This window comes from Heptranchias perlo, chromosome 16 (assembly GCF_035084215.1).
Source record: "Heptranchias perlo isolate sHepPer1 chromosome 16, sHepPer1.hap1, whole genome shotgun sequence".
Taxonomy (NCBI): domain Eukaryota; kingdom Metazoa; phylum Chordata; class Chondrichthyes; order Hexanchiformes; family Hexanchidae; genus Heptranchias; species Heptranchias perlo.
The window spans coordinates 23,380,349-23,401,375 of record NC_090340.1 but is presented as its reverse complement, the minus strand read 5'-3'; the positions used below and the strand labels follow the sequence as shown (position 1 = coordinate 23,401,375).

Below are 21,027 nucleotides of genomic sequence, written 5' to 3'. Positions count from 1 at the left end.
CCTTACATTTGTCAACCCCAGTCCATCACCGGCATCTCCACATCATGACCAAAATATGAACTAATGCTGTATTGGCTGCCTTTATACTATGCTTTTTGTGTTGCTGCAAAGCCAGATATACAGTTTTCTTAGAGGCTCTGACTAATGGATAGACTGCCAAGTAGTATTACTTTATGTGGAGCACTCAGATTTGAATCAATTTCCAATTTGCCAAGGAAGGAATGAATAGTGACCTGATCTCAAACTGGAGGTATTCTTCACTAATATTAGGCTGCACCATCGTTGGAACCTAACCTTTTCATGATGGGTGCCAACCCTTGGACTTGTTTAGCAAACGCCAGCCGTGGATGCCATCGGTGGGAATAGCATTTTTTTCCCTATGTGATGTCCCAAAGCAGTTCTTGCACCTAACCTTACCCCAAAATGGCCATCATTAAATAGTTAAGAACCAGAGCTGTACTGCTAAATTTTTGTTTTTATAATTATAAATTAAAATATTGGATCCAATATGCAACAGTCCTATTGATTTCCATAGTAATGGAACTTGGGATTTGTTCTGCTCTCTGTATTTTTTTTTAATACACGGAAGGACGCTTGGTTTTGTAAAGCGAGTTAGTTATGGGTTGCATGTAACAATTGCAATGTACTACAGGAGTGCAAGTTACACTTTAACATGTGCAATATTTTTAGTATTATGAGAATAATTTCTGTTGCTATATAGTAAATGTCAACACTGAGTTACCCTGCTCGGTTAATGGATGTGTTCATCAGTCCTTACTGGGATGGAGTGTAAGTAAACCAAGGGCAACAAAGCAACTATCGCAAAAGTGTTTACAGACACATGGAGAAAAGAATGAGAAGACCTGAAGCCACATCAATACTCAATCTGTCCAATAGAGGGTGCTACCTCATGTACTGTCCTCCCTAAACATTAGCTATGCTAACTTCTGGAAGAGGGAAACAAATGGTGGTTTTATATTTGAGCTGATCTGAAATGAATTTGAACAGTTTAGACAATGTATAGTGTAAATTAGGTTATTCGTGTGCACTTAAAAATGGAGCTGTAACAGTTACCTATACATCATACAGTTGAAGAATGATCATTCTTAACTCGCTATACCTGAACTATACATTTTTTTAAAAAACACTTTTTTTGTAGGAAATTGAAAAATCACGAAGTGGACAATATCACAGTTATCTCGATGAAGGTAAAGCTTTGCTGAAAGGTAGAGTTTGGGTGTAAGCTACATTATTTATTTACTGGTAATAAACTCTTAAAGCATTGTTTTTTACATTTATTTGTACCACATTTGTTTCATCAAGGCAAGAAGCACATATCACATCTTTGTGTTTATGGGTTCAAGTTCAATGAGTGACGATCTTGAATTCATGAATCTCATGCCTGTGGTAAAGTGCCACAACTTGAACATAACTGTCTCTCTGCTGTTTCATAGAGCAGCATAGGTACTTAAAAATACTAGCAGATCTCCCATGGTGTTGCTTACAGGTAGTACAGTGTGATTTCTAATGTTTACCACAGTCCTGCTACAATCTAAGCACAACAGTGGTTTGCTCACCACTGTAATACAGAAATATATCACGTGACTGACTCACCATGCAGAAAGATACAAGACCTCACGGATATAATTATTTTTACCATCACTTAAATTTTTTTCTTCCCCCCCCCCCCCCCCCCCCCAACCTTTCCAAAAGCTTCTAGTTTTCTGTTATTTATATTATATTTTAATGCTCTCCCTCCCACAGTGGATTTGCAGCATTTGCTTAAGATTCAAGTACTTTATTTGGTTATTCTTTCTTCAAAACTGTCCTACTTTATTGCAGTTCTTTGCAAGGTTCTAAAAGATATCTTTGCTTCCTTACTTCCTGTGGATTATATTTTTTGACTAAGCTGTCATCATTGCAGCATTGTACCAGGGAGGTCTTTCTGCTATCAATGATCCAGTTTTGATAGGCTCACTCTGGTCGCTGTGTCCGAGCACAGCATCAAAGCTTCTCATAAGTGTTTCCCTCAGCCTTCAGTGCAAACATCAGTCCCCATCAGTTATGCGCAAAACGCATCAAAAACACCATTAGCTCTTTTTTAAAAATTTGATGGTGTAAAAAAAGACTTGCATTTATATAATGTTTTATCATGTGTCTCAGAAACAAACTAAAGAGCTTCATATACAATTAATTCGTTTGATGTGGAGTGATTGTTATATAGGCAGATATGATACTCAATTTGTGCACAGTAGGATCTCACAAACTTGATGAATGAGCCCAATTAATCTGTTATTTGTGATGTTGATTGCGAAATTATTTGATTGGTTAGAACACCAGGAAAACTCCCTGCTCCTCATTACATAGTGACATGGGATCTTTAGTATCCGCATGAAACACTAGGGGCTCGATTTTACCAGCGGGTTTCGTGTGCGTTTCCAGCGGGGGGGCCCCGAAAATCCCGATATCCAGGCACGTGACCGGATCGCGCCACGATCCCGCCCACTTCCGGGTTCCCCGATGACGTGCGGGGGTGCGTGCGCAGCCCCCGCTGGTGGGAATCCCGCAGGCAATTAAAGCCAGCGGGATGCCACTTGAGTGTATTTATTTTGCTTGTTCAGGTCATTAACTGACCTGATTAAGGGACTGTGTGTGATTTTGGAGAAACATGGGACTGTTTCACACACTGGGGGAAACAGTCCTAGTTGAACTGGACGTGTTGCAGCCGTCAGCCTGTGGCAGCTGCAAAGGTCCATTTGACAGGTGGGGGGGGGGGGAGGGGGAGACCCTCAACCATTGCAGGAGGCCACTCTGTCACTTGGGACAAAGTGTGGCCTCCACCACCCCCCTCCTGACGGTCAAAGTCACCAACCTGCACACTCATCCCGGGGTCCGGAGACATGTGCCTACCTTGCGGACCCCCTCAGATGTACATATTGCGGATGGGGGCCGCCGTAGCTGCAGTCATGACCTCCTCGGAGGGCGCACAACATCGCCAGCCTCGCCATCCACGCCGTCCACCTCTGACACGTGGAGCTCCACAACAGAGTGCTGCGACACATCCACCTGTACAGCAGGAGGGAGGGCTACCGCAGAGAGAGACGCGTCGCAGAGGGCACTACCCTCGCCACAGGGTCCACAGACCGAGGCGCAGCTCCCCGGACCTCTCTGAGCAGCAGTGCACACGGAGGCGCAGATTCACTCGACATGTAGTCGTGGACATCTGCAGCCTCTTTCATGCCGAGCTGCTCCTGGCTGGCCCCAGCACCATCTTCTTACCTGTCGCTGCCAAAGTCACCACTGCCCTCCACAACTTCTCCTCCGCATCCTTCCAGGGTGCAGCCGGGTACACCGCCAATGTCTCTCAGTCGTCTGCGCAGAGGAGCCCTGCAAATACACCTGCACCTACTCTGCAGTAACACAATGGGTGGCATCAGTGGTGGGTCCTCATAGTGATACCCAGGAGCGGGCATTATTGCACAAAACAGACAGGATTCGCGGAGACATGGCAGTGGTGGTGCCAATATAATGTGTGATGTGAGTTGTTCTGAAATTCAATATAGGTAACACCCATGACAAACCCTCAAACACCCTTGTGCATCCCCTTCATGCTCACGACACGTTTGCCTTACGCTGCCTACTGCACATATGTGGCTGCAGCACAGGTGGTGGCAGGTTGAGTGAGGCTGGCCGTGAGCGAGATGCATGAGAGGGTGAGTATGGGATAGAGCCATGAGATTATATGAGGATTGGGTTGCGTGTTAGTGGCGGGGTGAGTACTCGCGAGGTGAGTAGGTGCAGGTAAGATGAGGATGGGGTTTGAGTGGGTATGAGGGGTGATGTGACAGAGTAGTGTTGGCGGTGCCGAAGGAGATGTAGGGTGGGGGCAGTGTTGTGGCAGACGGAGTGTAGGGGAAAGACTACGTGTTCTCACTGTGGCTGACCTACTGCAGTCATTGGAGCGCCTCCTGCACTGTATGCAGGTAGGCGATATGTTGGTGGTGCAGGTGACCTCCTCTGCCACCTCGAGCCAGGCCTTCTTGGTGGCAGAGGCAGGCCGCTTCCTCCCGCCCGCCGGGTGGAAGAGCTCTGTCCTCCCCCTCCTCCTCACCCCATCTGATGATACCTGGGGTGAGGCATCATTAAACTGGGAGCAGCCTTCCCCCTGGGCTGCTCAATGCTGTAATTTGTTCCATTGGTTGCAGCATCTGACAGTGGAGGACTGTCCCTTTAACTAGAGAGCCTCCAGCTGACAGATCGTACTGCGCATGCGCAGCCCGCCCGACGCGCAGACCAGCAGCGCGGAGCCCGGAAGAGCAGGTAAGTGGCTCCAATTAGTGTGTTGCCTGCTACGATTGCGCGGGCAACCCACTAATTTCACCGAGCGTGTTGACCACGCTCCCGAAACCCAACCCGCCGGAAACCCGCAGGCCTGGTAAAATCGGGCCCATAGAATCTTTATTCAGACATTACGTGGCAAATTTTATGGATAAGACTACTGGGGTTTTTTCCAGAATTGTATCATTTTAATGTTATTTTTAACTACGTATACTGACTAGAATAAAGAAGGAAAATACTGTCTGAAAACAGCATGAAGATATTAATTGCACATTTTCCTTTTGTGATATTTGCTAGTTGCAGATTGCTAGGTTTGAAAACAATTGAGTAATTTGGCTGATTTTTGTGATGCTTGCTCATTGCTGATTGGTGGCTTTCCTACCTGTCTTGTGAATGGAAGTTGTTTTTGATTGCTTTCATTAATCTAAACTTTTAACTAGAAGGAACAGAAATTGCACAATTTAGGTAACTTTTTAAACAATGATGAATTGCAAGCCCTGCTAAAGATAGAAACTTACCCCAACAAAATTTATACATTTTCAAAGGGCAAACATTTAACTTAATTTATCAATACCAAGTATAAGTTTTCTTGTTCCGGCACTGTCAAAGCAGGGCCATCAACAAATTTACTCATTGGCAGCTTTCTTCCTGGTTTTGATGCTGAAACGCCTTTTGGAGTTCATTTTTAGCCAATCACATTTTCGTAACATTTATCCCACTTCTAAAATGCGGAGTGGGAAAGGGGGAAATAGGTTATAAGGAAGCAGGTAAGTGAAAGAATTTAAAGTGGGATAAAAGTAGGAAAAAAATTACAAAATGCACAATGGAGCATATTGGTTAGAAGTAACACTACAGTTAACAATTTAAAAGAATAGAGAATAGGAAGTAAAAAAATAACAGGGGAAGCACAAGTAAAGCCTTTTCAATATTTTTACTATTATGTAAAATTGTTTTTAAGTGTTTAATTTTAGTTTTGGGCTAATGTAGTAAAGCTATTCCCGATGTTTGAGTAACTGCATTACGATAATTGTGTTTTTTTTCAGTATCAGTGTATAAGAACATAAGAAATAGGAGCAGGAGTAGGCCATACGGCCCCTCAAGCCTGCTCCGCCACTCAATAAGATCATGGCTGATCTTCTATCGCAACTCTACTTTCCTGCCCTATCCCCATATCCCTTGATTCCCCTAGTGTCCAAAAATCTATCGATTTCAATCTTGAATATACTCAATGACTAAGCATTCACAGCCCTCTGGAGTGGAGAATTCCAAAGATTCACAACCAGAAAAAACCCCAAGTCAGCCCAAAGAGTTGGGAGCTTTCCTGAAGCTACTGACAGTCTATGGTTAAGTCTTCAGCAATGTATTCTAGAAATATAACGGTAATAGTTTAAGGACAATTTTAGTTATAGAAGTTTTTATTGTAATGCATTTGTCTTTCAGACGATTATAAAACTTATCAATCGCCAGCCCGCTCCTCTCTACGTTCTATTGGAAAGAGTGTTTGCAATCGATCCAGGGAAGGATTCAGAGTAACTTTTGCAGATAAAATACTGGATTCGTGTGCAGATGAGAACATTAGCCAGAAAAATTCTATTAATTCAGATTTACAGTATGATCATTCTTCAGGGTATAGTAAGAAAGAAAGCTTGCTTCAGACCAGGGAGAGAAACCTTATAGACTACACAGATACTTCTGTAAGGAAAGATTCTTCTACAAACATTGACACAAACGGTATATTATCACATGATTATCACAAGCAACCGTACACAGATACAAAGACCTATCAGTCCATTCTGGACCCTCAGAGTTCTTACTTAAATCATCAGACAGAGAAAGCAACCATTGGAATGAGCAGCGACAGATTGTTTAAATTGAATTCAGGTAGTAGTTGTGCTAACATTTGTAGTTTTGTTCCTTTACCAGCTCATTGTTTGTTATGCTGTTTTTACTTTTCCTGCAGTCTTCTTTATTTTAATACATCAATAGTGTTTTAATAAGCTTTATGCATTTGTGTAGTTTATATTAATATACTGATATGTACAGTTGAAGCCATGTTTATCTGTAAGAGGAAATATTGTTACCAACTTTGGTCTAAGCAGGTTTTTTGTTCAAATTTCTCTTTTTTTTGAGGGGAGAGGGCACAGGTTACAATTCACAGAGACAAACTGAGCAGCTCATCTGTGATTGTTTTTACCCCCATCTCTCTGAAACTGTCCCATGTTTATCCAATGCCTCTTCTCGATGAGGTTGGCAATTTGCCCTGCGAGGCAAAATGAATCCAGATCTACCGTGGAGAAAGTGTGTTGAGATGCCATTGTGCCATTAGTGATTTTTTTTAAAAAAGTAATTAAATTCAGAAACATTCGCACAACATATTGGTTAAATTGAAGACTGTATTACAAACCTGGATGTAAGAATTTCTTTCTACATCTTAATAATAATCCAGTATTTTTTATTTTTTCTATCCTAGATGTAATGAGATGCTCTTGGGGGAGGAATGTACTTTCTTTAATATACCACACTGGTAGCACCAACACTGATGGGAAAGTATCTCAACTGAATCCTGGGTTATGTGATGATTGATAAACAATGAAGCAAAAGCCAAAGTGTCTCAAGTAGCATTGTGGTAGCAGAAATTGTAATATTCAATGCATCAATGCGATTCACCCTCCCATAAAATACATATTTTAAGAAAGGACAACTGAGGGATATGTTGTTTATGGGGGTAAACTGAATATTCCATTGTAAATATTAGACACTAAAATGAATTCATATGAAGAAAGCTACTGATCAATTTCCCCCCCCCATTTTTCTCTTAATCTGTCCAGACTTGAAAACAAGTGGCACATATGGAAGCAGAAAAAGTACCCATGTAGATGATGGTTCTAGCAGTCAGAGATCAAGAATGACTTCTAGTGGCTTAATACCACATCATGGAACTTCATCTTCAGACCACTTACTTGATCGGCAAGGTTTGGTATCACCCAGCAGCTCCTTTACATCCCTTTATTCCAATAGTTCAAAGAGGGGCTTTGCTGAGCATGTGAATACAGAACTTAAGGCCAACAAGACCTCGGAGAGACGATCACAGCTAACTACAGCCAATGTGGAAAATTTTGAGTCTAAATTAGAACCGAAGAAAACAAGCAGTTTAAGTTCACTGTTGTATATGCAGCCAAGTTATGATAGAAAGGTAACAAACACTGCTTATTAGCCTCAAAGTTAATTTTGCCAAGGAGCACTTGTCTCCAACATATACAATCAAGGTTTTCTCCTGTATAAGAGGGCTAATGTAGGATTTTTATAGACTGGAAACATTTAAAATATTAGTTGACATTGTTCTTAAACCCCAACCCACAACGCCTACCGCCATGTTTCTCATCATTGACCTTGCTATGACTTGGAAGTTTTGCCACCAGGAGATGGGAATTTGTGTAGAACACACAGCCCAGACCTCAGGTAAGATTAATTCTAATGGTTTCCCTAAATTGCAACAGTGATTACACTTCAAAAAAATTCATTGACTGTGAAATGCATTGGCATGTTTTGAGGTCATGATGGGCGCTGTATGAATGCAGGTTCTCTCTCTCTTTAAATTAACCTCCTTAGACTCCTTGCTATATATGCAAAAACAGAAAATGTTGAAAGTACACAACAGGTTGATCAGCATCTATAAAAAGAACACAGGTTAACATTTTGTGCATAACTCTTCATCAGAACCCTTGTATATGATTGGTCAGCCTCTGGTCAGGAAATTTATTTATTTAATGCATGTATTTTTGATGTACCATTTTGTTATTTTGTATTCATTATTTCATATTCATATTAAATCCTTGTTATTGTATGTACTAATTGTCATTCACACTATCCCGTGGTTTTCTTTTTTAAAAAAAATCTTTTTTTTAAAACTAAGGTAATTTTCTTTTTAAACATTTAGCTACTGTTCAGTGTTGGAGATCCTGATTTCTATGTAGGATCTCCTGTATACTGGCAAAAATCTGGATAATGCTAGAAACTATACAAAAAAGAGAAGTGTTTGTGTTAATTGATAGTGGGAAAAGAATTGCTCTGATTGCTGCATGTAGCAATTTCATAAATGCATTCAAAGGACCATGAATGCATTGTCACTACACAAAATGACCAGAGAAATTCTTTCCCCAGCGTCACTGGTTACAGTGAGTGAAGGAGCCAGTGACCACTAAATGGGAATATTTCAGTATGTTGGGATGAAAAATTTTCAGTACTTTAATGACTAAACTGATTTGAAATGTACAGTATAATGTGTCAGAAATATTTGCTGCAACAGTCACATGTTGATACGACTCAGTGATCCCATACCCAATTCATTTTGAAGGATTGGTGTGCTGCATGCTTTGGCTTTATTTCTAATTGAATAGCTAGTATCTCTTCATTTCACTATGCAGATGGTAGCATGATGCAGCCACATATTATTGAAGTTTATTATTGAAGTTTAATTATAGGGAGCTAATTTTGCCTTGTACAATATATTACAGTACACTAATATGCACCTGCTATCAAAAAGTTGTTATTGACATTGTATTAGAATTGAAAATTATATTTTTAAAAGTTAGTCTTTCACACATACCAGGTTCTTGTATTACTTTAGTGGCGGTGTGAAGCTCACTTCATGCTACAAGCACCATATGGAATCAGTTTAACAGATCTAAATGTGCAAGATGTAACTGAAGCTACATTGCTGTGGTATGCAAACTTCTTACATATAAAAAAATGGTTTAAACACAGAAACTGAGAAAATTGAAGGCAGCATTATGAGCGGTATTGTTTTGAAATTTATATATTCGAATAAATATGGAAACCTGATTTTATCTTTCAAAGTTGAGCAGACATTTTGTTATGGCCCATGGAATTGTTTCGAAGTTGGATTTGAACTGGTAACTTTCTTGGTTAGGAGGCAGGTGTGCCCCCACTCTGTGTAGTCAGACTGTTCATATAAGCAAAAAATAGATGCCCAAATTATCCCCTATCCAAAATTAGTCTGAAGGTGGTAAATGCAAATCTTAACATAAAAATTGTAAAATATGCATTTTTGCATTTCTCCCTTCACCAGCAAACAACACTGGATAAATTGCTTGAAGTAGAAGAATGTGGTGATTATCGTCCTCGAACTCCAACTGGGCTCAACTCAGCTGTCTCTCCAAGAGTTTCCTCCCTTTTGCAGAACCTACTTGATCTAGTGGACCGATACTGGAATGGTTCAAGATCCCTTCATGCAAATCAGAGGTTTCTTAGTAAGTTGCCTACCATGATCCCTATGTACGCGTAGTCTTTAATAAAGAGCTTTTTAATTCAAGCTAGGTGTTAGGATGATTTTACTAGTAAAATTCAATTGGAAAAATAGTTTGAACTACATTGTGCATGTATGTTTTAGGGGAAAATGGTGCTGAAAGTATGACACGGTTTCCACCTCTAGGTGATTATCATTGGGGAATTGACTTTGCAGAATTTCAAAAATATTATACAGCGTAAATGTTAGTGCAACATTTTGGGATTTTTTGCCATTTGGCCACAGAAGGAATTTGGTATAATTTATATTAAAAATAATATTGAGTCAAATGTAGTTCTGAAGAGATTAAATTCACAGATCAGCAGTGCTGAATGATACGGATTAGAATTCAGATGAAGCATCTATCCAGATTGCTTGAGACAATGGAATTTTGATTAGACGTTCCAAGTCCATCCAGGCAAGAAAGCCTCTTGTATAATTTTCCCCTCGTCTGTTTGCTTTCATATCGTGTAGTACAGTATTCTGGTGAAGACAACATTTTCATCCTTTACTGGACAAAGAAGACATAGTTTTCAAACCTTCTTACCATTAGCGACCATCTGCAGAAACCCTCTCAAAGCTCATTGAGATTTCATGTTGGCAGCACCCTATGGAAAGTTGGCAACCATCATTCCTTACAATGTTTTGTTTTTTCATTTGAATTTAATTTTGAGGAAGTTGATAGAACTATTTTGAACTTTTGTGATCTTAATTGTTCTCCAGAATAGTGATTCCAATAGCACTTATTTCAGCCCAAAAGGTCAGTAAGTAGCATACCTTTTGTAGAGAACCCACATTTTTGGCACGCAAACCAGTGACTTCTTGGGTCCCATTTGTTCTGTCAAAAACTGAGATTTGTTCATCTCAGAAAATCACAATGTCCGGATATTGCTAACCACTGCAAGCTTCTTCCATTGAAATGCTACATGCTTGATGTGCACAGATGTTTAGCTTTCTGTATAGGTGGCATAAAAGCTTTTCAGTTACCAAACCAGAGAATTGTTTGCTTCCTCTGGAAGCAGAGGTTGGAGAAACCAGTCTCTAAATGGAGGTTAGTGTATTCAGTAGTGAAGTATATCATCTTATGCTATTCCCTAACAGAGCAGAACTCCTTAGGGAAAATCAGAGCTAGCTCACTGACCATCTATAGATCTATAGTGACTATTTCACAGGCCAACATGTAGAAGATTCCTCTTTAAATCATGGACTCATAAAGCACAGAAGGAGGCTATTCTGCTCATCGTGCAATAGCGCATGAATGCTCAATGTGTTCATCTAGAGTGTTAAACCATTTGTTTTAATATTACCGCATAAGGTTGTATTTAAGTTTGTAAAACTCTTGTTTATTTTCATACTTAGTTTCTTCTGGATGAGAGATATTTTATTTTTGGCTTGGGAGGTAGAATTACAGTAGGTTCCAAAATACCAGAAAATGTACCAAATAAGAGTCATAGGATCAAAATCTTTGAGGTGGTGTTCCTCAGACCCTTTTATAGAAAATATGTTTCTTGCCTTGGTAGAATCATGCAGCACAGAAGGAATCCATTCAACCCATTGTGCCTGTGCTAGCTGTTTGAAAGAGCAATCCAATTAGTCCCATTCTCCTGCTCTTTCCCTGTAGTCCTGCAAATTTTTCCTTTACAAGTATATTTCCAATTCCCTTTTGAAAGTTACAGTTGAATCTGCTTCCACTACCCTTTCAGGCAGTGCATTCCAGATCATAATAACTTGCTGTGTGTAAAAAAAAAATTCTCCTCATCTCCCCTCTGGTTCTTTTGCCAAGGATAAATGATCAAAAAGGATAAGTGCTTTTATACAGCTGTGCTCCAAGCTATCTGAAGGTATAGTCCTCAAGCATTCTTCCCTTCAGTTGCTCCATAAGTAGCAACAACAACTCCAACAAATGGATTCGGGTAGATTGCTCTACAACACTTCATTAGAGGACTAGTGTCAGGGGGGAGGGGAATGTAATTAATGGGATAATCCGGGCTTGGTGTTGGGACTACCACTATTTCTAATTTACGTAAATAAGCTGGATTCAGAAATGCAATGTAAAGTGGTCAAATTTGCGGATGATACCAAACTAAGCGGAATCGAAGAAGGCAGCTGAAATTATAGAATGAATTGGATAAAATATGTAAATGCACTGAAAAATGGCAGATGAAATTTAATGCAGACAAACTTAAAGTACTATACATATGGATACAAAATGAGTGACAGATGTACTCTAAGAATGGTGTTGAAGGAGCTAAGGATGAAGTTGAAAGTGACCCAGGAGACTTAGCACCTTGATGCTCAACATGTCCAACCATTGGAGAGCAGCAATCAACGAAACCATTAGAATGTTGAACTACACATGGCCAAAACAGTGGAGTACAAGTCAGAGGGAGTTATGACTAAACTGTGTAGTGCTTTGGTCAGATCACACCTTGAGTACTATCTCCAGTTCTGGTTGCCAAGTCACAAGGAAGACATTCAAGTGCTGGAGGCAGTGCAAAGAAGAGCTGCCAAGCTGTGCCCTAGCATCCAAAGTCTGAGCTAAAAAGAAAGACTGGAGAAACTTGGGCTTTTCAGTCTGGAACTAGTAAAAGGTAATCTTCATGCAGAGTAATCAATATATGGAAAAGACTTAGAGTAATGGAGGCTAAAATCCTGGAATCTCTTAAAAAGAAAATAATTGGATGCTGAAATTGGAGATATGACCTTCCTCATCCGTAACTATCTTGTGGCCTTTTATATTGTGTATGTGGAGGTTGAATTAATGAAGATTGGTATGTAATAGGTATGATCTTCCTCATTCTTTAAAGGAAGTTTAAGCTCCTCACAGAACTTTCTCCTGGCCTCTTTTTCCAACTTGGTATGGTTTGGAGCTGATATTTTTTCTGTGGATTGGTGCAGTGTTCAATTTATTCCATGGCATTTCAAGGTTGTTTTCGCCAGTCAAAGAATTAAAGGTGCAAGCCAGAACAGTATATTATGAATGACCAAGTGGGAATAGGTCAACCGATCAACACTGCTATCCCTTTAAAGAGACAACGTTCCTAGCTGATATAATTTCCTTCCATAAGATGATAGGCGAACCCATTTATACATGGAGGCTAAACATCTTTTAGTGAAATATGGTATTCTACAATAGGTAATCTAACTTTTATTTATAGTTGCAGAACTGTTTTTAGCTTAAATGAATTGCCTAAGTTTTATTTGTATTGCTGCAGTTTTACAACATAATTGCACCTTTCCATTTTTTGCAACTCTAAAGCTTATAAACATTTACTGATTATGTTGAATGAAGGCTGAAGTGCCATGTTGTTTCCTAAAACCATGAAGTTATTTTAGACCTGAATGCTTGATTTTTTTTTCATTCGTTGCATTATACTTGCTAAATTATGTAATGATTCAAATAGTCTACCATTCTTCATTACCACCCTTTTCTTTACTGTAGCTCCAGCTCATGAAGTGCTGTCCAATCTGGTCGACTCAATGGCTATTCCAAAAATTCAAAGCCTAGAAAAAAAAGTTAAAGCATTGACTGAAGAAAATAAATCTTTGCTGACCAGAACAGGCTTTGGCCTGGACACTGCAGAGTTGCATCGTGTAAAGCATCAATTAGCTCAGAAACAAGATGATCTTGTAAGTAACGTTTTAAACTTGCCTATTACAGCTACTGCTTTCTAAAAGCAGTTTGATTCTCCATTTGAAAATTTGATCTGAAACTGCAGAAAGTCCTCATTTGGCCATATGAAAACGATTCTTTCAAACAAATGCCCAAATAGTGGTTATGTTGGAGAACTGGACAATCAACCATATTTTTCCTCCACTGGTTGCCATTACTAATTAACAATTACCTCCATTTAACCTCTTTCTGGTAGCACCAAAAAAAAATTAAAGGACACGCAACCAAAGGCAAGCTTAATGGCCCAAAATTGTAATCCTTCAATAGGCCAAGTGACCATAAATATCCCACATGCCAGCAATTTCTGATTAGATAAAGAGTAATGTTAGTCACATGAGTACTAGATTTCTGTGCTGCTTTCAATAATCTCCTATTTACTCTTTTTTAATATTCTATTCTGATATAAATAGAACCACATAATGTTTCAGTATTACTGAATAAACTGAAATAAACTTCTGTAATGCTATCCAAGTTTTCCAAGGATAAGTATATAAAAACATAAGAAATGGGAGCAGGAGTAGGCCATATGGCCCCTCGAGGCTTCTCTCCCGTTCAGTTAAATCATGGCTGATCTTCGACCACAACTCCACTTTCCCGCCCGATCCCCATATCCCTTGGTTCCCCTAGAGTCCAAAAATCTATCTTTCAGCCTTGAATGTACTCAATGACTCAGCATCCACAGTCCTTTGAAGTAGAGAATTCCAAAGATCCACAGCCCTCTGAAGAAATTCCTCTTCTTCTCAGTCTCAAATGGCCGACCCCTTATCCTGAGACTGCCCCCTTGTTCCATACTCTCCAGCCAAGGGAAACAACCTCTCAGCATCTACCCTGTCAAACCCCCCTCAGAATCTTATGTGTCAGTGAGATCACTTCTCATTCTTCTAAACTCCAGAGAATATTGGCCCATTTTACTCCATCTCTCATCATAGGTCAACCCTGTCATCCCAGGAATCAATCTAGTGAACCTTCGTTGCACCTCCTCTAAGGCAAGTATATCTTTCCTTAGATAAGTAGACCAAAACTGTGTACAGTAGACCAAAACTGTGTGCCTACACATAAGTGTAGGCACACAGTTTTGGTCTACTGTACACATGCCTACACATAAGTGTAGGCATGTAGAATTTAACTATAGAAAATACAATGCAAATGGCATCCAGTCCAATCTGTTGGCATGTTACTCCATGCACCTATATTATAACTATATTTAAGGGGAAAAAAAATCTAATGGCAACATTGTATTCTTTGCCAATAAAATGTGTAAAAGATTAAGCTATGTACAGATGTATAAGATGTCTGTAATCAACTTTTAATTATATTACCGTGAAACAGTTTTTTTTCTCTTAATAAAAGCTTAAACTTCCTAAGGAGCATACATACTTTTCATCTTGTACCAGAAGTCTCCTTTAGAATATTAGATACCATGGTGACCCAAATTATATACAAAATATACTGTCCAGCACTATGATCCATTTCCTATTTAAAATATTTAAAAGTTTGAACCTTAGAGCAGAACACTAATTTTTCCTTTTCCTCACCCCCTGCCCACTAAAAAACTGGGACAGATTCGTACAGACACGTTGTCAACTGCTGCCACTACCTCCATTTGCAGCATGTTGCAGTTATACAATGACATGCTTGGTGTCATGTCAATAGTGACCAATGTTTCTTCTCATTTTTTTCGGCCATGTGCGGGATGAATTTGGGTTTGTGCACTGATTATAAAGGCTGTGTGCACCACCGTAAAAAAAACGATCACAACTTTGAATAGAACATCTTTTTAGAAAACATTATTCAGGGTATATAACAAACAGAACAAATGTACAAAATAATGCATAATTGTAATAATTTAATGTTATATTGGCTGATAAATTTATATAATTTATGAAATAGATTTCTTAAGTTGCACTAGGATTGAGCAGACCAGTCTCGTTATATTTTATTAAAAAATTATCTGCTGGGAACGATTCCAATCAGCTTTTTGTTGAATAAATCATGTGCAATCGGAATTTTAAAATTGAGTCAGAAATACAAACAGCTGTCAAATCAGTCAGTGTGAATTTGCGGATGTGGAACAGTTTAATTAAAGCCCCCCCCCCCCCCCCCCCGCCCATTGAATCCTCAGCAGGGTTTCAAAAATTATTGCATTACAATTGTATATCTTGTAGGTCTCATTAGTTTTGGCTGCCTCTATGTAAGGCAGGGAGCAGTTTGGTTTTTTTTTTATTCGTTCAAGGGATGTGGGCGTCGCTGGCAAGGCCAGCATTTATTGCCCATCCCTAATTGCCCTTGAGAAGGTGGTGGTGAGCCACCTTCTTGAACCGCTGCAGTCTGTGTGGTGAAGGTTCTCCCACAGTGCGGTTAGGTAGGGAGTTCCAGGATTTTGACCCAGCGACGCTGAAGGAACGGCGATATATTTCCAAGTCGGGATGGTGTGTGACTTGGAAGGGAACGTGCCTGCTGCCCTTGTCCTTCTAGGTGGTAGAGGTCGTGGGTTTGGGAGGTGCTGTCGAAGAAGCCTTGACGAGTTGCTGCAGTGCATCCTGTGGATGGTACACACTGCTGCTCCTGTGCGCCAATGGTGGAGGGAGTGAATGTTTAGGGTGGTGGATGGAGTGCCAATCAAGCGGGCTGCTTTGTCCTGGATGGTGTCAAGCTTCTTGAGTGTTGTTGGAGCTGCACTCATCCAGGCAAGTAGAGAGTATTCCATCACACTCCTGACTTGTGCCTTGTAGATGGTGGAAAGACTTTGGGGAGTCAGGTGGTGAGTCACTCGCTGCAGAACACCCAGCCTCTGACCTGCTCTTGTAGCCACAGTATTTATGTGGTTGGTCCAGTTAAGTTTCTGGTCACGAAGAATCTGAACTGAGGGAGGCAACGGACAAAGATAAAAAGGGACAGTCTTTGGGGCAACTGAGAGCTTTTGGAGAGCCGTGATATAAAACAATTTAAATCAACTTCATTGTTTTGATTACAATGTACCAATGTGATTGGAAAGTATATTTTAGCACAATTGTAGAAGATCTTTAATAACAGTATTACACATGATCTGTGTCAGAATTACTTAATTTGTAAATATGAAATATGGAAATTGATAAACAATTATTATAATATGCCAGGTAATTTGGGTTCATTTGTAGTTTACTTCAGAAGCTAATGTCGAATCGGATGGTGACAAAAACTGTTAATTGCACTAATCGTAGATTCCCTCCAATGTTATTTGCTACCAATGCCTTAAATATGTTTGTCTTTAGATTAAAGTAACAGTTCTCCACAATTTGCACTAGAGGTGAAAAGCTTTCATTTAATTGAACACATCTCCTCACTAAATCTTTACTGAATCCTCGTGTGCTGAAGTTTTCTGATTGGAAACTCAAATCAGTTATATCATGAAGGGATGGAAAAATATATGTATGTATGTGTGCATATATAAATATATATACTTTTACACTATTTGTCCAATGAATGAAGATGTTTTATATATATATATATATATATATATACACACATATACTTTTACATTTTGTCAAATTAGTATATTTTTATAATATATATAAACTGTTACACTTTAATGTATTTTTTATATTATTTATTTATTTATATATACATTTACACTTTGTCCAGTGAATATATATATATATCAATCCGTCCATCGGACAGTATACTATTTGTGGAGACTGGTCTCTGAGCAGCTGTACCACTGACCAGCCTAACTTTAACTCCCGCCCTTGCTGCAAAGTGATTGGTAGCTGACATCACCTTAGCAGCGTCTCCACCAGAGAGCACTGGTTTGGTGCACGGACGGAATTATGACGTGCATGGCACACAACAAACTGCTGTACAGCCGCGCACGTGCGCAGCTTAGAGGGAACAGTGATAGTAACCTACCAAAATGCATGCTGTGACAAATCTGCACAACAATAAGAATTTGTTCCCTTTGATAAATTGGTGGATGGCAAATAATGGTATAAGGAAGTAAACACAACCAGGAGGAAAACATTCTACCAAGCATTGTGCAGTATGTTTTGCTGTAGTAAGGGAGGGGAAAAACAAGTGATGACTGAAGTAACAGTAACATTTTGCTTTAATGCCTTTGAAGGAATCTTTAAAAGGAAGACTAGCAAAAGTGTTGGATGAAAACAATAAGCTGCGCTCTCAACTAACGAGTTTGGAACTTGCTAATTCTGCTGGAAATCAACTACAGAACAGTAGGCCACTATTTTTTACATTTAGAGCTTTTTGGAGTTATAATGAGATACAATTTGGTTCGCAGATTATCTCATATAATCCCAATTTTTAGTTCAGTGAATTAAAACAGCTAATTAGTAACCTCGGAGAAGAAACACATTTGAAGCATGTTAGTAGATTTGACCCCCCCCCCCCCCACCCATCTAATTTACAATTGGATCACCAGTATAATTGTATACAAAAGAAGTGGAATTGTTTAGAACTGTTTTTGTGTAGCCTCCTGGTTGTTGTAACTCACCTGGCTAAGGCTGGTACGTGACATTTGAGGCTAAAAAGTAAAACTAGTCAGTTCTAGGAGGAAGTCCAACATTCTGAGTGACAGAAAAATTATTCTTGGTGTCCCCTTGCCCCACCTACTCCCCTTCATTTTTTTAAATGTATATTTCCATTTTATTATATTTTTTTCCTCCTGCAATCTTCCTTAACCAGACTTTTTCCTGAAGACAGTGACTCATGAGGGCTAACAGGTTATTCAAATATGGGAGCCTCACAGCCTGGCCTCATGCAACATTCATGTTTGCACTTCCTCCTGATCGCCATCCAGCAATCCCTGTTGGAAGAACTATAATCGATTTTCCTTTTTTTTATATTGCGCCGTCCTAGCCCAGGAACGCTTAGGTCAGTTATAATGTGCCACCTTTTTTATCGGAAAAAAATCCCTTTGTGTATTTGTAGTAGAAGGAAATTTCTGGAAATTTGTAAAAGATTGAGAATTTAAAAACAATAGTTATGTAAAAGTGCAGCCATAAGTGTATGATAGCACCTGTACATTTAAAAAAAACCTGTTGCACTCATATTAATCAGTTATTGTAATTTTCACCTAGCAAAACACACAGATTACTTGTTTTGCATTACTATGACAGAACTATAAACTGAGTTGTAAAATATATTCTACAAAAAGTTTTTGTTTGAATTTTTTGCTGTTGTTTTGCTGTGTTTTCTTAGAGGACTTGCAGAAAGACAATGAGAGACTAAATTTGGAGGTGGAATACCTGAATCAGCAAATTAAACAATACAACAAATTACAAGAAACCGTCACCATGTTACAGGAGAGTCACAGGTAATAAAAACATGAACAATTTTGTGATAAGTTTTGGTCCACTGTATCAACTTACAAAAAATCATATAAATATGGGAAAAAAGGGATAGAAATTACGTACAAAATTATGATATCTTTTTAGAGAATTGGAGGTGATAAAATTGGTAACAAACATCTCCCACAGTACCTGTTTCAAGTTAGGAATAGAATGATATACTGCATAAGGTCAAAAGTTATTCAGACTTGACCGTGGGAAGATAATTAAATGGACTTGTGCTCCAGAACTAGCCGCGCGTCTCGCCAAGCTGTTCCAGTACAGCTACGACACTGGCATCTACCCAACAAAGTGGAAAATTGCCCAGGTACGCCCTGTCCACAAAAAAGGACAAATCCAATCTGGCCAATTACCGCCCCATCAGTCTACTCTCAATCATCAGCAAAGTGATGGAAGGTGTCGTCGATAGTGCTATCAAGCGGCACTTACTCACCAATAACCTGCCTACCGATGCTCAGTTTGGGTTCTGTCAGGACCACTCAGCGCCAGACCTCATTACAGCCTTGGACTAAACAAGGACAAAAGAACTGAATTGCAGAGGTGAGGTGAGAGTGACTGCCCTTGACATCAAGGAGCCCTAGTAAAATTGAAGTCAGTGGGAATCGGAGGGAAAACTCTCCCAGTGGCTGGAATCATACCTGGCACAAGGAAGGTGATAGCGGTTGTTGGAGGCCGATCATCTCAGCTCCAGCACATCGCTGCAGGAGTTCCTCAGGGCAGTGTCCTAGGCCCAACCATCTTCAGCTGTTTCATCAGTGACCTTCCCTCCATCATAAGGTCAGAAGTGGAAGTGTTCGCTGATGATTGCACTGTGTTCAGTTCCATTTGCAACTCCTCAGATAATGAAGCAGTCTGTGCCCGGATGCAGCAAGACCTAGACAACATCCAGGCTTGGGCTGATAAGTGGCAAGTAACATTCGCGCCAGACAAGTGCCAGGTAATGACCATCTCCAACAAGAGAGAGAGTAACCACCTCCCCATGACATTCAATGGCATTAGCATAGCCGAATCCCCCACCATCAACGTCCTGAGGGTCACCATTGACCAGAAACGTAACTGGACCAGCCACACACATACTGTGGCTACAAGAGCAGGTCAGAGACTGGGTATTCTGCGGCGAGTGACTTGCCTCCTGACTCCCCAAAGCCTTTCCACCATCTACAAGGCACAAGTCGGGAGTGTGATGGAATACTCTTCACTTGCCTGGATGAGTGCAGCTCCAACAACACTCAAGAAGCTCGACACCATCCAGGACAAAGCAGCCCGCTTGATTGGCACCCCATCCACCACCTTAAACATTCACTCCCTCCACCCTCGGCGTACCTTGGCTGCAGTGTGGACTGCAGCAACTTGCCAAGGCTTCTTTGACAGCACCTCCCAAACCCGTGACCTCTACCATCTAGAAGGATAAGGGTAGCAGGCGCATAGGAACACCACCACCTGCATGTTCCCCTCCAAGTCTCTCACCATTCTGACTTGGAAATATATCGCCGTTCCTTCATCGTAGCTGGGTCAAAATCCTGGAACTCCCTACCTAATAGCACTGGGAGTACCTTCACCACACGGACTGCAGCGGTTCAAGAAGGCGGCTCACCACCACTTTCTCAAGGGCAATTAGGGATGGGCAATAAATGCTGGCCTTGCCAGCAACGCCCACATCCCATGAATGAATAATTTTTTAAAAATTTTAATTACTGTAGCTTTTTTTTCTTATTTATCTGCTGCTTAAATAAATTTAATGGCTGCTTCATAAAACTACTTAAATTGCAATATTTTATCATTTCTGGTAACTTTTTTTCTTCTGTTGATCTGGAGTACTGTGAAAAATTACTTCAAACATTTTTTACAGTTTAGTAGAAAACCATTCCATAATTGAATTGTGGCAAAGACAATAATAGTATAACAGGATGGTTGCACAAATTAAAGATGTCTTTGTATCATCAATGCAGGTTAACTTCTTTCTGGTTATTCACTTTTATTACAGTTTATTTACATGTGAAGTATCTGTTCTTGCAACAGAAGGCCCCATACACTGATCTTTGCTTTCACCATTCTCCATTGTTTGAAAGTAACTGTTGGAGGGGAAGTGGCTTCATGATACCAACACATCATAACATAGAGTGGTAGAATGCAGATTGTTACCTGCAGTTTCCCACACAGAATCGCTGATCTCAGGCCATTATAAGGCTCTGATGAGCAAGGACCAGGTGCTTCCCCACAGGGAGGGAAAAAAAGGAAAGGCGAGTCACTGCAGACTGCACTTGTGCATCTCCTGTGCCTCCTAGCAATTGGTAATTGATTGGCATGAGGCAGAGGTATGGAGAAGGTTCCCTATGCACCCTGTCAGCTAGAGATGGTGGAGGGCACAATTG

The 21,027-nt window shown here is 40.1% G+C and overlaps 1 protein-coding gene across 4 annotated transcripts in view; it reads left to right on the top strand.

The window, feature by feature from the left end:
• The window catches only part of LOC137333589 (centrosomal protein of 72 kDa-like), a 49,374-nt gene that overhangs the window by 24,944 nt on the left and 3,403 nt on the right, over window positions 1-21,027 (top strand). For 2 of the 4 annotated variants that reach the window (XM_067997806.1, XM_067997805.1), the window contains 7 exons: window positions 1,160-1,208; window positions 5,779-6,219; window positions 7,167-7,531; window positions 9,428-9,608; window positions 13,086-13,273; window positions 17,413-17,521; window positions 18,507-18,621. In XM_067997806.1, coding sequence (XP_067853907.1) covers window positions 1,160-1,208; window positions 5,779-6,219; window positions 7,167-7,531; window positions 9,428-9,608; window positions 13,086-13,273; window positions 17,413-17,521; window positions 18,507-18,621 — 1,448 coding nt within the window. Of the gene's footprint in view, window positions 1-1,159; window positions 1,227-5,778; window positions 6,220-7,166; window positions 7,532-9,427; window positions 9,609-13,085; window positions 13,274-17,412; window positions 17,522-18,506; window positions 18,622-21,027 lie in introns of all 4 variants that reach the window. The other 2 variants (XM_067997808.1, XM_067997807.1) reach the window with 2 other exon arrangements.